Source organism: Blennius ocellaris (assembly GCF_963422515.1).
Source record: "Blennius ocellaris genome assembly, chromosome: 14".
Taxonomy (NCBI): Eukaryota; Metazoa; Chordata; class Actinopteri; order Blenniiformes; family Blenniidae; genus Blennius; species Blennius ocellaris.
In genome coordinates, this window is record NC_137663.1 from 19,674,304 (window position 1) to 19,687,411 (window position 13,108).

Consider the following 13,108-nt stretch of genomic DNA (forward strand, 5'->3'; position numbering starts at 1 on the left):
ATGCTTGTGAGGTTAATTGGTGGCCCTAAATTGCCCGTAGATGTGAATGTGTGAGTGTGTGTGGTTGTCTGTGATGGACTGCTGTAACCTGTCCTCGCCCATAATGACCCACGATCCTGAACAGGATAAAGTAGTAAGACAAAGGGATGGATGGCATGGATGGACCTTCCCTCCTAAAGTGCACCATGCACTGATCCTTTAAAAAAAATAAATAAATAAATAAAATAATAATAATAAAAAATATTGTTTCTCTTATTAGGGAGAGACATCCATATTATGTTGTGACCGTGTACAATAGAAATAAATGGAAATCTATTATATTCTGTTGTGAAATAGATCTATTTATTAATTGCATATGAATAAACAATTAAAAATCTGAAAAGGAAGAGACAAAAATTGCATCAAATGTCCATTTTTTTTTCTTAAGTCTTGTTGTGCTTCGATGACTGAAACGTTACTTTTTAGGTGAGTAGTTTGACGTGCAAGAGATTAGAGGTTGTTTTTTGTTTGTGCAGTGGTGTCAACCCTCCTGTGGACACACCAGTGTGGCAGATTGTAGTTAATCCGGAATAACGTCAAAAACGGCGGGGAGGATTTCACTGGGGGAAAAAAAAAAAAACGGTTAAGTTTGAACAGAAATTGCACGTCTACTTTGTAAAAACTGCGCCGGGGAGTGGATTACTGTAGGAGTAACGAGCTGCGCATAGGCGCTGACTATCAACAGAGAGCCGACCTGCTGCAGTTGTGTGAGGGCGCCGCTGGGTGAGTCCCTCTCTCCGCCGCTCCTGTCTCCACAGCTCCCTTTTCCCAAAGAAAAGAAGAGGAGAACTAGGTCCGGGGAGGAGGAGGGCCGCCGCCATTATCGGAAAGCTGACAGAAATACCACTTTCGCGCACGCAGCCCCGCTCCGTGGAAAGTGACCGGGACGTGTTCGGTTCCTGCGGCGCTCGGAGCGGATTTGAGACCGAACAGGCGTCGATCGCGGCGAACTCTCCCGTTGTCTCGTGCGGCGGCCGGCGGCCCAGCAGCACAACAATGGACAGAATAATTATTGAAAAAGCAACGTGGTGAAGCCAGAAGCGGACGACTGAGCAGATTCTCTTTAAAAAAAAAAATATATATATATATATATATATATATATATTTATATACACACGCAGGAGGGGGGGGAAAAAAGCATTGCGGGAGCAAAAGAAGAAAGGAAAAAAAATCGGATTGTTCTGTTGTTGGGGATATTTATATTCTCCCCACTGAACGTGTTTTAAAATTGCAGCGAGCACAGACATGCAAAACACGGGGATCCAGACATGGGTGGTGGATCTTTAATTGGAATGACCTCAGCGCACACGCTGCCGCGATATCCGCGTTATCTGTGAATATCTGCGAGCCGCGGTTTATTCTGCGGCTTTTGCTTTGCACATCAGGCGGCGAGGGCTGCGGCAAGGGCTGGCCTGACAGATGCAGGGGGGAGAAAGGGAGAACTGCGATGGTATGTATGCTCTTCTCTCTCTCTCTTTCTCGCGCTCTCTCTCACTCTCTCTCTCTCTATATATATATAACCTATTCTTTATTGGCTATTTCCTCATGAAAGTGTCGCGGTCTACACCCCGGACAGCTGGGTAAATACCTTCACTTTAAATGTGTCGGTGCGTGCAGAAGGTAAGGCTGACCAGAACCTCGGCGCTGCGATTTCATTATGTAGACAGCAGCAGCAGCAGCAGCAGGCCTGGCGTGGTCAGCCCCTCTCTGTGCACCCTTAAAGCCCATGTTACTCACTGGTAATCCTCTGCACAACAACGTACACAATCTTGCCCAAGTATGCAGATTGTGTGTGGGTTGTCCACTAGGTGAACTGTTAAGATGGTGCAAGATTAGCAGTTTTTTTTGGTTGTTTTTTTATTTATTTTTTATTTTATATATATATATATATATATATATATATATATATATATATATATATATATATATATATATATATATATATATATATATATATATATATATATACATATATACCGGTATATATATTTGCAGAGAACTTGTCTCTTTTATTTTGGGGATCAGGCCTTTCGCAGTTGAACTGGGTGCTCTGTCCATTGCTGCTTTTGACCCCACCAGAGCTGTTTGCTTTTAATGTGTGTAACCTCTTTGTGTGATAGGCTAATATTTTCATTATAACTCTATAATTCATATCTTTATGGCAGGAAATCTCACTCCAGAGAATCCTATTATACATAGGTGCGAATCTGCAATGTGTCGATTTTGCACTTGAATTGAAGATATGAGCTGACTGTCATATCAGAATTGCATCAGTGCTGTGATAATGGGAGCATTAATCAGGGCTGTTTGAATGGAAGTGTAACATTAGGTGTCTTAACGGGGTGATCAAGTTCAGTGTCCCTTAATTTGGCATTGATTGTACATGTGGTGGAGTTAATAGGTTCTTCATTAATTTTCTCAATGGAGATGTGGACAAGCTGCTGCTTCAGCGAGGAAGAAAAGGTGTTCACATAGGACGAAAACGGAGAATGAGGAGCTTACAACATTTTAATAATGCTTGTCACTCCACTCACTGATCAGCTGACACTGTCTCTTGAAGAGCACCACTCCCAGTATGCTCCTCACAGGGATAATGTTTTGAGTCTTTATCATGTAGTTATCAGTATGGATACATATGTTTTATAAAGCCTATTAGAAGATCAGTATCCCTAAGCACACAAAATGTCACAAAAAAACTGGCCTAGTTTCAACAGTTCAGGAAAGTGTGTTAATGTGGCCAATTTTAAGTACAGTAATTCACAAAATCCCACTTTTTATTTTATTTTATTTGATCTCATTTTATCTTGTCTTGTTTTGTTTTGTTACCTGATTTGAATCAGTGTCTTCTCCATTCTGACCATTATAACAAGCCTGCCAGAAGATAATGACAAGTTGGTATCGCTGTACTTGCAACTCTGAGTTCAATATGCTCCGTTGGTCGCGAGATCTGGTGCCAAATAATACAACTCTGTTTGATAACAGCTTGTTGGGCGATATTAATAATGTGAAATATTACTCATGCTGTGATGCCACTCAAGTGTCCATCTTACACAAACTTCAATACACAGTCAGGTTCATATACTCAGGATCACTCAGCAAACATTGGTTGTCGTTGCGAGTGGAGGAGCTCATTCTTTTTTTTGAAGTTTAATAGGCAAAGAGAATAGGTATGAAATAGAGATGGGTGTTTGATTGTTGTCATTCTCATATTCCATTATAGACATGTTTCAATTATTGAGTAGGATAACTAGATTGAAGGTCACATACATGAAGATGAGCATGTCTATGACTAATTTATCAATTTCTGGATTTTCTTCGCATAGTTGTTTGCCGTAATATTCCTCTCTCAGTATTAATCTCTTTTGTTCAAAATGTATTACTGTTGCTTGCTCTTTGTCTAATTTTTTATTCTTTTTTTTTTTTTTTTTTGACAGGATTTGATTCATACCAGGAATGAATGAATGAACTCCCTGCTCATATCACTGCACTATTTATCATTATTGAAGCTCATCAGAAGAAAGAGAAATCTGATCTTGCCTGTGGATCATCAACTTTATGGACAGACATTCTAGTGAACTCCTTTCTATAGTGCCTGTTTATGGCAGGATGAGTGGCAGCAGGCTATGATGGCGAAAAAGCAAGATGCACGATCGCCCATTTACAACCTCATTGTGGTGGGTTTGTCCGGAACAGAGAAAGAGAAGGGGCAATGTGGGGTTGGCAAGTCCTGCTTGTGTAATAGATTTGTGCGACCAAGTGCCGATGACTTCTACCTGGATCACACGTCAGTGTTAAGCACCAGTGACTTTGGGGGTCGTGTGGTTAATAATGATCACTTTCTTTTTTGGGGCGAGGTGGCACGGGTCCTGGAGGAGGGGCCTGAGTGCAGAATGCATGTTGTGGAGCAAACTGAATTCATTGACGACCAGACGTTTCAGCCACATCGTAGCACTGCCATGCAGCCCTATATCAAACGAGCAGCCGGAACGAAGCTGGCCTCAGCGGAAAAGCTCATGTACTTCTGTACGGATCAACTGGGTTTGGAGCAAGATTTTGAGCAAAAACAAATGCCAGAGGGCAAACTGCAGGTGGATGGCTTCCTGCTTTGTGTTGATGTGAGTCGCGGCATGAACCGCAACTTCGATGACCAACTGAAATTTGTCACCAACTTATATGGGCAGCTTAGCAAGACTAAAAAGCCCATTGTTTTGGTCCTCACCAAATGTGATGAAGGAGTTGAGCGCTACATCAAAGATGCACATACGTTTGCTATCACAAAAAAGAGCCTGCCTGTAGTTGAGACATCTGCACGCTCAAACATAAATGTGGATCTGGCCTACATGACTTTGGTTCAGCTTATTGACAAAGGCAGGGGCAAACCCAAGATCATCCCCTATTTTGAAGCTCTGAAGCTTCAGAGTCAGCAGATAGCATCTGCCAAGGATCGCTACGAGTGGTTAATCAACCGTATAGTAAAGAATCACAATGAGACCTGGCTAAACACCAGTCGACGCATGAACACCTCACCAGAGTACAAGGAATATGTCTTCTTGGAGGGAACTGCCAAATGCAAGAAGCTTTTTCAACAGCATGTCTACCGTTTGAAGCAGGAGCACATCGAGAGGCGTCGCAAAATATACTTGAGCACTCTTCCTTTAGCCCTGAGTTCTTTGGTGCCTGACCTGGATGAGATCGATCAGCTGAGTTGGTCTGGAGTGCAAAAAGTCCTGGAGTCTAAGCAGCATTTTGCCCACTGGTTTGTGGTTCTCGAGGACTCGCCATGGGAGGATACATCTCATATCGATAACATGGAAGATGAGCGAATCCCTTCTGACTTGTTGGAGACGGATGAAGCAGAGGACATTTTCAATGCCCATCTGGAACATCTGCGTAATGAGTGCAGACGAGCAGAGATGAGGCAGGAGTTCAAGCACAAGTTGGCGTCTTCTCCTTTTGTTACACCTGGTAAACCTTGGGAGGAGGCTCGCAGCTTCATCATGAACGAAGAGTTCTACCAGTGGCTGGAGGAGCCAGAGTACTTGGACCTGTACAATCGCCATCAGAAGGAGATCATTGACCGTGCTAAAGAAGACTTCCAGGAGCTGTTACTGGAGTACTCCGAGCTTTTCTATGAGCTTGAAGTGGATGCCAAGCCAAGTAAGGAGAAGATGGGGGCAATCCAGGAGCTTCTGGGAGAGGAACAGAGGTTCAAGGCATTACAAAAGCTTCCTGCTGAAAGAGATGCGCTGGTTCTGAAACATATCCACTTTGTCTATCACCCCACTAAAGAGACCTGCCCAAGCAGTCCTCACTGTGGCGACTCTAAGATCGAACAACTCTTAGTTTCTCGTTTCCCCACATGTTACCCATTTTTTGATGTGAAGGCTCATTTCGGGGACACGAAAGCTGACAGAATCAATCTTGTCATACTCGGAAAAGATGGCCTGGCCAGAGAATTTTCCAACGAGATTCGGGCTCTCTGCACAAATGATGATTGGTATGTGTTAGATGGGAAGATGTATGAACTGACACTGCGGCCTATTGAGGGAAACGTACGTCTTCCGGTAAATTCCTTCCACACACCAACATTCACCCCTCATGGATGCCTGTGTCTGTATAATTCAAAGGAGTCACTCTCCTATGTGATTGAAAGCCTTGAGCGACTGAGGGAATCAACTCTCGGTCGGAGGGATAGCCAGTTGGCCCAACTGCCAACATCACTGCTTTTAGTTACTAAAAGAGGCGTAGGATCATATGTTGATATTGGTGGAGACACCGCCTTAAACTTAATAACACAGGGACAGCAGGTAGCAAGACGACTGCAGTGTAGCTTTTTAGACCCCGCCTCCCCTGGCGTGGGCTATGGCCACAATGTGAATGAAACTCAGATCAACCAGGTGCTGAGGAGCCTTCTCGATATCAGGAGAAGCTCATCTTTCAGTAGCAGCTCACCACCTCTCCTCCCCGAACCTCCTGGCCTCAGAGATTCTCCTCATCAACCAGCCCCAGAGGCAGACCTTCGCATTGTCATGTGCTTAATGTGCGGAGACTCGTATGACATTGAGCAGCTCCTTTCCCCCTTCCTAATGCATCAGCACTGCAGGCCCATGTCTAATAGTGGAACCTCTGTGTTGCTGGAGCAGACAGTTGGTGGACACAAGCTGGCCATAGAGCTCTCTCTGCTCTCATACCATGCCTCCTTCACTTTGAGGAAGACCAGGTTAGTACACGGCTACATAGCTGTGTACTCAGTCTCCCGAAAAGCCTCCCTGGAGACTCTGTGTGCATTCCTGTGTGAGGTTCAAGACATCATCCCAATTCAACTGTTGGCAGTTGGAGATAGCCAGGCTGAGCTCACTGATAGTGACTATGCCTGTGAACAGCTGATCCAAGGAGAGGAACTGGCCCATGAGATTGAGGGTCGTTTCAATAGTGTGGTTTGTGGATCCGGGGGAGTGGTGGGAGGCCTTCACAGGATAGAAATGTTCCATTCTTTTCTGATGGAGGTGGTAGAGAAGCGCAACATTGTGGAGGCCACACACATGTACGATAATGTTGCTGAAGCGTGCACAAATGAAAATGTGTACTCCCCACGCTGCAGTTCTCCCAGTCCTGTCACCATGTTCCTGGATTCAGAGGATGATGTTGAGCCATCACCACCATACTATGACGGCACACTCACATCTCACACTGGTGGCTTCAACCTGCCTGACTTGGATTCCAGTGACATTTCTGTTATATCTGACATCAGAGACTTTGAGAACAAACTCAATAACAAAATACCTCCCCAAGTGAGAGTTAAGCCAGGTGTCACATTTGACTTCCGGAAGGTGAGCCGAAACCCATATATTGATACTCTTGGTCATCGTCGCTCCTTGCCCTCTGCTGTCACCTGGGTCCCCGGTGGAGATGTGGGCTATGACCCTTCAGACTACGCTGAACCCATTGATGCTGTTTCAAAACCCCGTCCCAGCAATGAGGAGATCATCTACTCTGTGCCACACGACAGCACACAAGGCAAAATCATTACCATTCGCAACTCTAACAGGATGCACTCCAATGGAAATGGATCAGACAGCGAAGCAGACAGCAGCTCTCTGGAGCGGAGGAGGAAATTCTCTGCGGTAGGAGTGAAGCCTCGCCTTTACCGTGACCGCTCCAAGAGGCTCGGGAAGTTCAGCAGCTTTCGCACAAGTTTCATAGGCAGTGATGATGAAATGGGAGCTCTTCAAAAGTCCAAAGAGGATGACTTTGGAACCCTGAAAGGCGAAAGCCTCGTTGAGGAAAGTGAGGATCCAAAGAAGAGAAATATTCTGAAGAGCCTTCGACGGACAGCCAAGGTTTGTATTGTAACATTTTTCTCTAATAATGAGCAGTTTTTTTCATGTACTGAGATATAACTGAAGTATTACTTAATGTTAATAACTCATTATGTCCGCCCATTGTAATCAGGAGCCCTGGAGTATAACTTGGAAATTGTCTCAGTTATTCAGGAGTTCAATGTCTTATGCTTTTTTTTTTTTTTTTTCACAGAAAACAAGACCAAAGCACCGTCCAGCTATTCCCAAGCCTGTTGAGAGCATTTACTTTGGGGTCCCCTTGGTTAATGTTGTATCTCTAGACAGACCAATCCCGCTCTTCATTGAAAAATGTGTCCGCTTCATTGAGACAACAGGCAAGTTGTGCTTGAAGATTAGAAAATTACGTAAAAGTTATGCCTCGAAGAAATTATTTTTAGAAATTATTTTAGACATTTATTTTCTCGAAAATCTAAATGTCTTTTTAATGTTTGGATAGTTTGATGATTAAACCACAAACCTACACCTTAAGTGACTGTCAGTGTCTGTATTGTCATGTCTGTCTGTAAAGAGGCTAATGGACTGATTTTACTTTGCTTGTTTCCTCCATCCACTTCTTCCCTCTTTTCTCGACTGCACTCTTTTTCCCTCAGGGCTGAATACGGAGGGTTTGTACCGTGTAAGTGGCAACAAGTCAGAGATGGAAAGCATGCAGAGGCAATTTGAGCAGGGTGAGTTGCTTCACTTACTTGTTTGAGCCAGCTATTTGACATGTAATTATGTGACTGGATAATCAAAACATAAACAGAGAGTTACTAAAGGAAAGTGACGTGCTCCTGATTGTTCAGTCCTCATGACAGCTGCTCCTGATGAATCTGTACTCTCCCTTAATCCCCTGAACTCTGTCATTCTTCTTGTGTAGACCACGGATTAGACCTCGTGGAGAAAGACTTCTCCATAAACACTGTGGCTGGAGCCCTGAAAAGCTTCTTCTCTGAGCTGCCTGAGCCCCTGGTGCCTTGTGCTCTGCAGGTGGACCTACTGGATGCTTTCAGTAAGCAAACACCGCTGGGCTGGGAGGGTCTTTACTATAACATGGAAAGATTATTTCTTTTGGAGGAGAGGGGAAGTTTGGGCAGTTCTGCTCCTCTCTTGCCTGTTTTAGTATGAACAAAGAGCAAATATGATCACATAAGAAAGACATTTCAACATTGAATAACTGTGTGATGAATCTATGTTGGTTTTAATCTCGAAAAACTGTGTGTGTAGAAATCAATGACAGAGAACAGAGGCTGTATACCATGAAGGATGTCCTGAGGAGGTTCCCCCGAGAGAACTATGATGTCTTCAAATATGTAGTGAGCCACTTACACAAGTACGTGCTCCATCTACTATTTATATCACGTTCATTCATCTGCCACTGTGAACAAATCTACATGTACATGTGTTGGTCCCCTCTCTTCTTTCCCCCTTTTGAATAAATTGCCTTGTGTGTTCCCCAGGGTGAGCCAGCTGAGCAGGTTGAACTTGATGACCAGTGAGAATTTATCCATCTGTTTCTGGCCCACCCTCATGAGGCCAGACTTCTCCACGATGGATGCCCTGACTGCCACTCGCACCTACCAGACAATCATTGAGTCCTTCATCCACCAGTGTGCATTCTTCTTCTACAACCAGCCCCTCCTCGACTCCCCCACAGGCCTGGCGGGCCTGCCTGCCTCACCCACCACCACCCTCAGCGGGAGCTCTGCCTACTCTTGCTATCGCTCCTCTCCCCCCCACACCACCCCGCATTTCAGCCCCCTGCAGCAGTCCCCGCCCACCACCCCACAGTCCCCCCTGCAGTCTCTGCTCCCTCCCCTGCACCAGCACCCCCACTCCCACCATTCCCCCGCCGAACAAGAGACACTGTGAGAGACAATGAAACCATGTGTGCCCATGATGATGCTGGACCTTATCACACCCACACACACACACACACACACACACACACACACACACACACACACACACACACACACACACACACACACACACACACACACACACACACACACACACACACACACAGGTGCACTCGCACGCTACATTTTTGATCATGGACAACCTAGGTTATGAAGACAGGATATAGGAAGTGTCTCGGAAACCAACCTGCTGTTTGTATTCGTTCTTGTGTGCGTCAGGGCAGGATATCATTATCAGTGAAGCTCTATCTGCCCTCCAAGCCTCCGATCGCCTGGAATTGGATGTCAGGTCAGAAGTGGAGGACAGGGATCACTGTCACAGCAAGCCTCTCGTCTGTTAACAGGAACCACTTATCTTACACTACTAAGAAATAGAAACCTCTACATCAAGCTGGAAGAAATTTGTGGCCACCATGTTTTTATTGTGTGTAAAACTCTTTTAGTTTTAGTTTTTTTTTTTTTTCTTTTTTTTTTTTTTGTTCCTCTTGAAAGTACTGCCACTGGATTTATGGACTGGTCCTTTGGGCAGCAGTATGCTCCACATCGCGGAGGTTCCTTTGTCTGCCTTTTGAGTTTCACTCATTGGCTCTACTTGAGGGCTCAGCATGGGGTGAGAATGGAAGGGGATTGGGGTAACACATCCAGGGATGCACTTTATTGATCACTGTTGGTTTTTTTCCCCCCCCTCAAAAGGGTTTTTTTTTAGGTTTTTTTGGGATGTTTTGTTTTTCTTGTATGTTTTTAATTTCACAGCTCAAACAGCCATATCCATTGCCTCTTCAGAGCTCTGGCAGATCAAACTTTGTTTACATCAAACTTGTTTTGTATCCACAAACTTATCTGAAGCACTTTTTGATAGTGTAGTGTTAAATATGAAGAAGATATGCCACATTGATTAATTGTCCATATTGTTTGTTTAGTGGTTGAGTGTGGCATCAATGCAGGCTTGTGACATGACCCTTTTTTTTTTTTTTTTTGTAAAAACGTAGTCTTTTAAGTGGATTTCGGAGTCTCGTTTGAGTTTGGTGGGAAACATGGATCCACTCTTTTTCCTCATTTCATCCAGCCATGTGAAAAATAGTTTTATTTGTCTTCTTTCTAGCTGTTGGTTGATCCGAATGGATGTTTAAGGGTGTTTGATTTTATCGGGCCACTCACATCAGAGGAGACATTGCCTGTTTTCAGTCAAGTGAAGGAAAAACGTTGCCATTTTGAATGTGTAACCTAGTTCACACCATAACACAAATATACATCATCATCATCTGGTGTCCATGGAAACCAAACGCTTGAAACATGATAGGTTGCTGGATGTGTTGCTGTGGCTGTCTATCAAACCAAGCTCTTTGTATTCATGTAATATTAAGGACCTTTAACTCAGAAGGTTTAGTATTCTCAATGCACTGTTACCGCTAGTCCTGCTTATACATTACAATGAACCAGTAGAAGTGAAACATTTGTGGGTGGGACACATTCAGGAGACACCAGTGCCCATTAACCTGCTCTAGTTGATTAGTTTTGTGCTGCCATCTTGTCCTCTCTTTTCATTGAAAACCTGCAGCACATTTTCAGTGGTAGCACTGGTATTTGAAGGCCTGATAACTTTAACCATGAAACTTTAGAGAGGGGGTCGCAGTCCCTTCAATGGAGAAGAAGAATTGTGGATCAGGATACAAGTTGTGGGGGATTGTGGCTCTGCTGTGGCTCGAGTGCAACAATGAACGGAATAGGCAACTCATTGGTTGTATTTGGGATATTCAATTACTGGTACTTTTTGAATTGTGATGCTGTTGGGAGTCTGTCATTTTACGTGTCAAACAGGCTGATATGAGGGCTCCTCGGCGCTTGAAGCTGTAAAACATTGAAACTGGCACAGAACCAACTAAGCAACTGCCCCCCCCATTAGACCACGATTCCTGGGAGTATATAATGTTACCACGTCACTTGACTTCTGACACCACCTTGGCAAATCTGCCGCTCAATGAGCAAAAAGTGAGTGCATACTACTCTATAATGGTTGTTTATTTGTATGTTGGAGAACTCCACCCTTTAGTCAATGGTAGAAAACATTTCTAGTGTGTATTTCAATGATTGAAAGTCCATTTTTACAATTTTTGTGAATGGTTCAAGGCCACTTAAGTTTAGTGCATGATTTAAAAAAAAAGAAAGAAAAAAAAACACCACAGAGAAAGATGAAAGCCTCTTCCTGTTTTGAAACAAGAAATTAGTATATGAGAATAAAATCCAATACTAAAGTGAAATAGCTGAAAAGTGAAAGTTTATGTACTGTGCACCAGGAGCAAACCATTGAATTGGTCTGACTGAGAATAGTGTTTGAAGATGAAGGCCTTATGTGAACTGTATAATAGTTAATAAATTAAATCTTGTAAAATTGTCCTCAGCTTTCTTGTCATGCATGTGTATGTGTCCTTCAATGACCCCCCCCTTTTTTCCCCATCTTTTTTCAAAAATGTTACAGATCTGAAATGAGAATGAAAGATCATTGTTTAAAATGCTCCTTTTTTTTTTTTTGTATTTTGACAATGTGCAGAGTCACTGCGACAGTTAGAAGGATGAATACTGTCACAACAGTCGAAAACCAGGAATTAACATCAAGCATCCCATTTTGTTGGTGAAGAAGTGTCACTGCTGTGTGGATATGAAGAGGAGGGAAGGTTTTGAATTATTTTTCCACACACTGCTGCCATCTGACAACATACGAGGCTGTTATTATCCAATAAAGTTCTAACAGTGAAATAGTGGAGTGTGGGTTCCTGTTATTAGTGGAACCCTGATCGACAGCTTAGCAAACAAGCACAGCGAAGACTGGAGATATGGATGAATTTCAGTATTGAAGTAATTGTAATATCTCGACAATAAATGAAGTGTCCTTTAATAATAATAATAATAACAATAATAATAATAATAATAATACATTGGCAATGCTACACAACATGCATGCAGAAATACCTCCACTCTATTAACTAGGAGCTATACTGTTCAAGCACTGGGGCATGTGACTCTGAAAAACATCAATTATTCACAGCATATCCGTCATGAGTGACTGCACTCTTATGGGAGAAGACTTTCGTCACAGTATCTGTTAACCTCTGTGGAGCTGAGTTGGTTTCTTTAAGCTCTTCTGACATCTTGTGGTAGTTTGTTGCCATAGCACTGAAACGGAGGTGGGCTTTATCTGCATTTTCTCCTTTTGTGGAACATTGACAGTCTTGATTCTTCTTCAACCTGATTTAAAAACGTGATAAAATGCCGCGTACGTTTTATATGTAGGTGAGGCAGGGGTAATTATTGATTGTATTTTGGCCTACATACAGCCCTAAGAGTGAATCAAATTAAAATCAGTGTATGCGTTATGTATGATGTATTTACCTTCAAGTCTCTTTTCTGCGATGCTGACCAGAGAAAACTCGTTTCCCTTCAATATACAGTAGTTGTCTCATAGTAAAAAAGAAGGGGGAAAAAAACATACAACTTGTGTGTATTTACTGAAGTCAATTGTAAAAATATGTGCATATAGAGATTACCATAATTACAAAGGAAAACCATGGCAGGGGGAAATATTATATTTCTAGTCCAGACTTGATAACATTTGTATGAAGGTGGTTTGAGTGTTTGTGTGTGTGTGTGAGATTGTCCCTCTCTCTTTCTCTAATGGAGAAAGAGAGAGAGACGCTGATGACTCCAAGAGTCATCAGCCCCAGCAACCTTGGATAAAACCGAAAATAAGATGGATGGATGGATGGATGGATGGATGGATGGATGGATGGATGGATGGTTGTGACTCTATAT

The 13,108-nt window shown here is 43.2% G+C and overlaps 1 protein-coding gene across 1 annotated transcript; it reads left to right on the forward strand.

Moving 5' to 3' along the window:
• Positions 1 to 831: 831 nt before the first annotated feature.
• Positions 832 to 11,641, forward strand: arhgap35b (Rho GTPase activating protein 35b). Its single transcript, XM_080508912.1, has 7 exons — positions 832 to 1,489; positions 3,474 to 7,379; positions 7,573 to 7,714; positions 7,991 to 8,068; positions 8,260 to 8,391; positions 8,607 to 8,712; positions 8,840 to 11,641. Exons 2-7 carry the CDS (start codon positions 3,663 to 3,665, stop codon positions 9,249 to 9,251), a joined length of 4,587 nt encoding a protein of 1,528 aa, XP_080365038.1. The 5' UTR covers positions 832 to 1,489; positions 3,474 to 3,662; the 3' UTR covers positions 9,252 to 11,641.
• Positions 11,642 to 13,108: the final 1,467 nt, after the last annotated feature.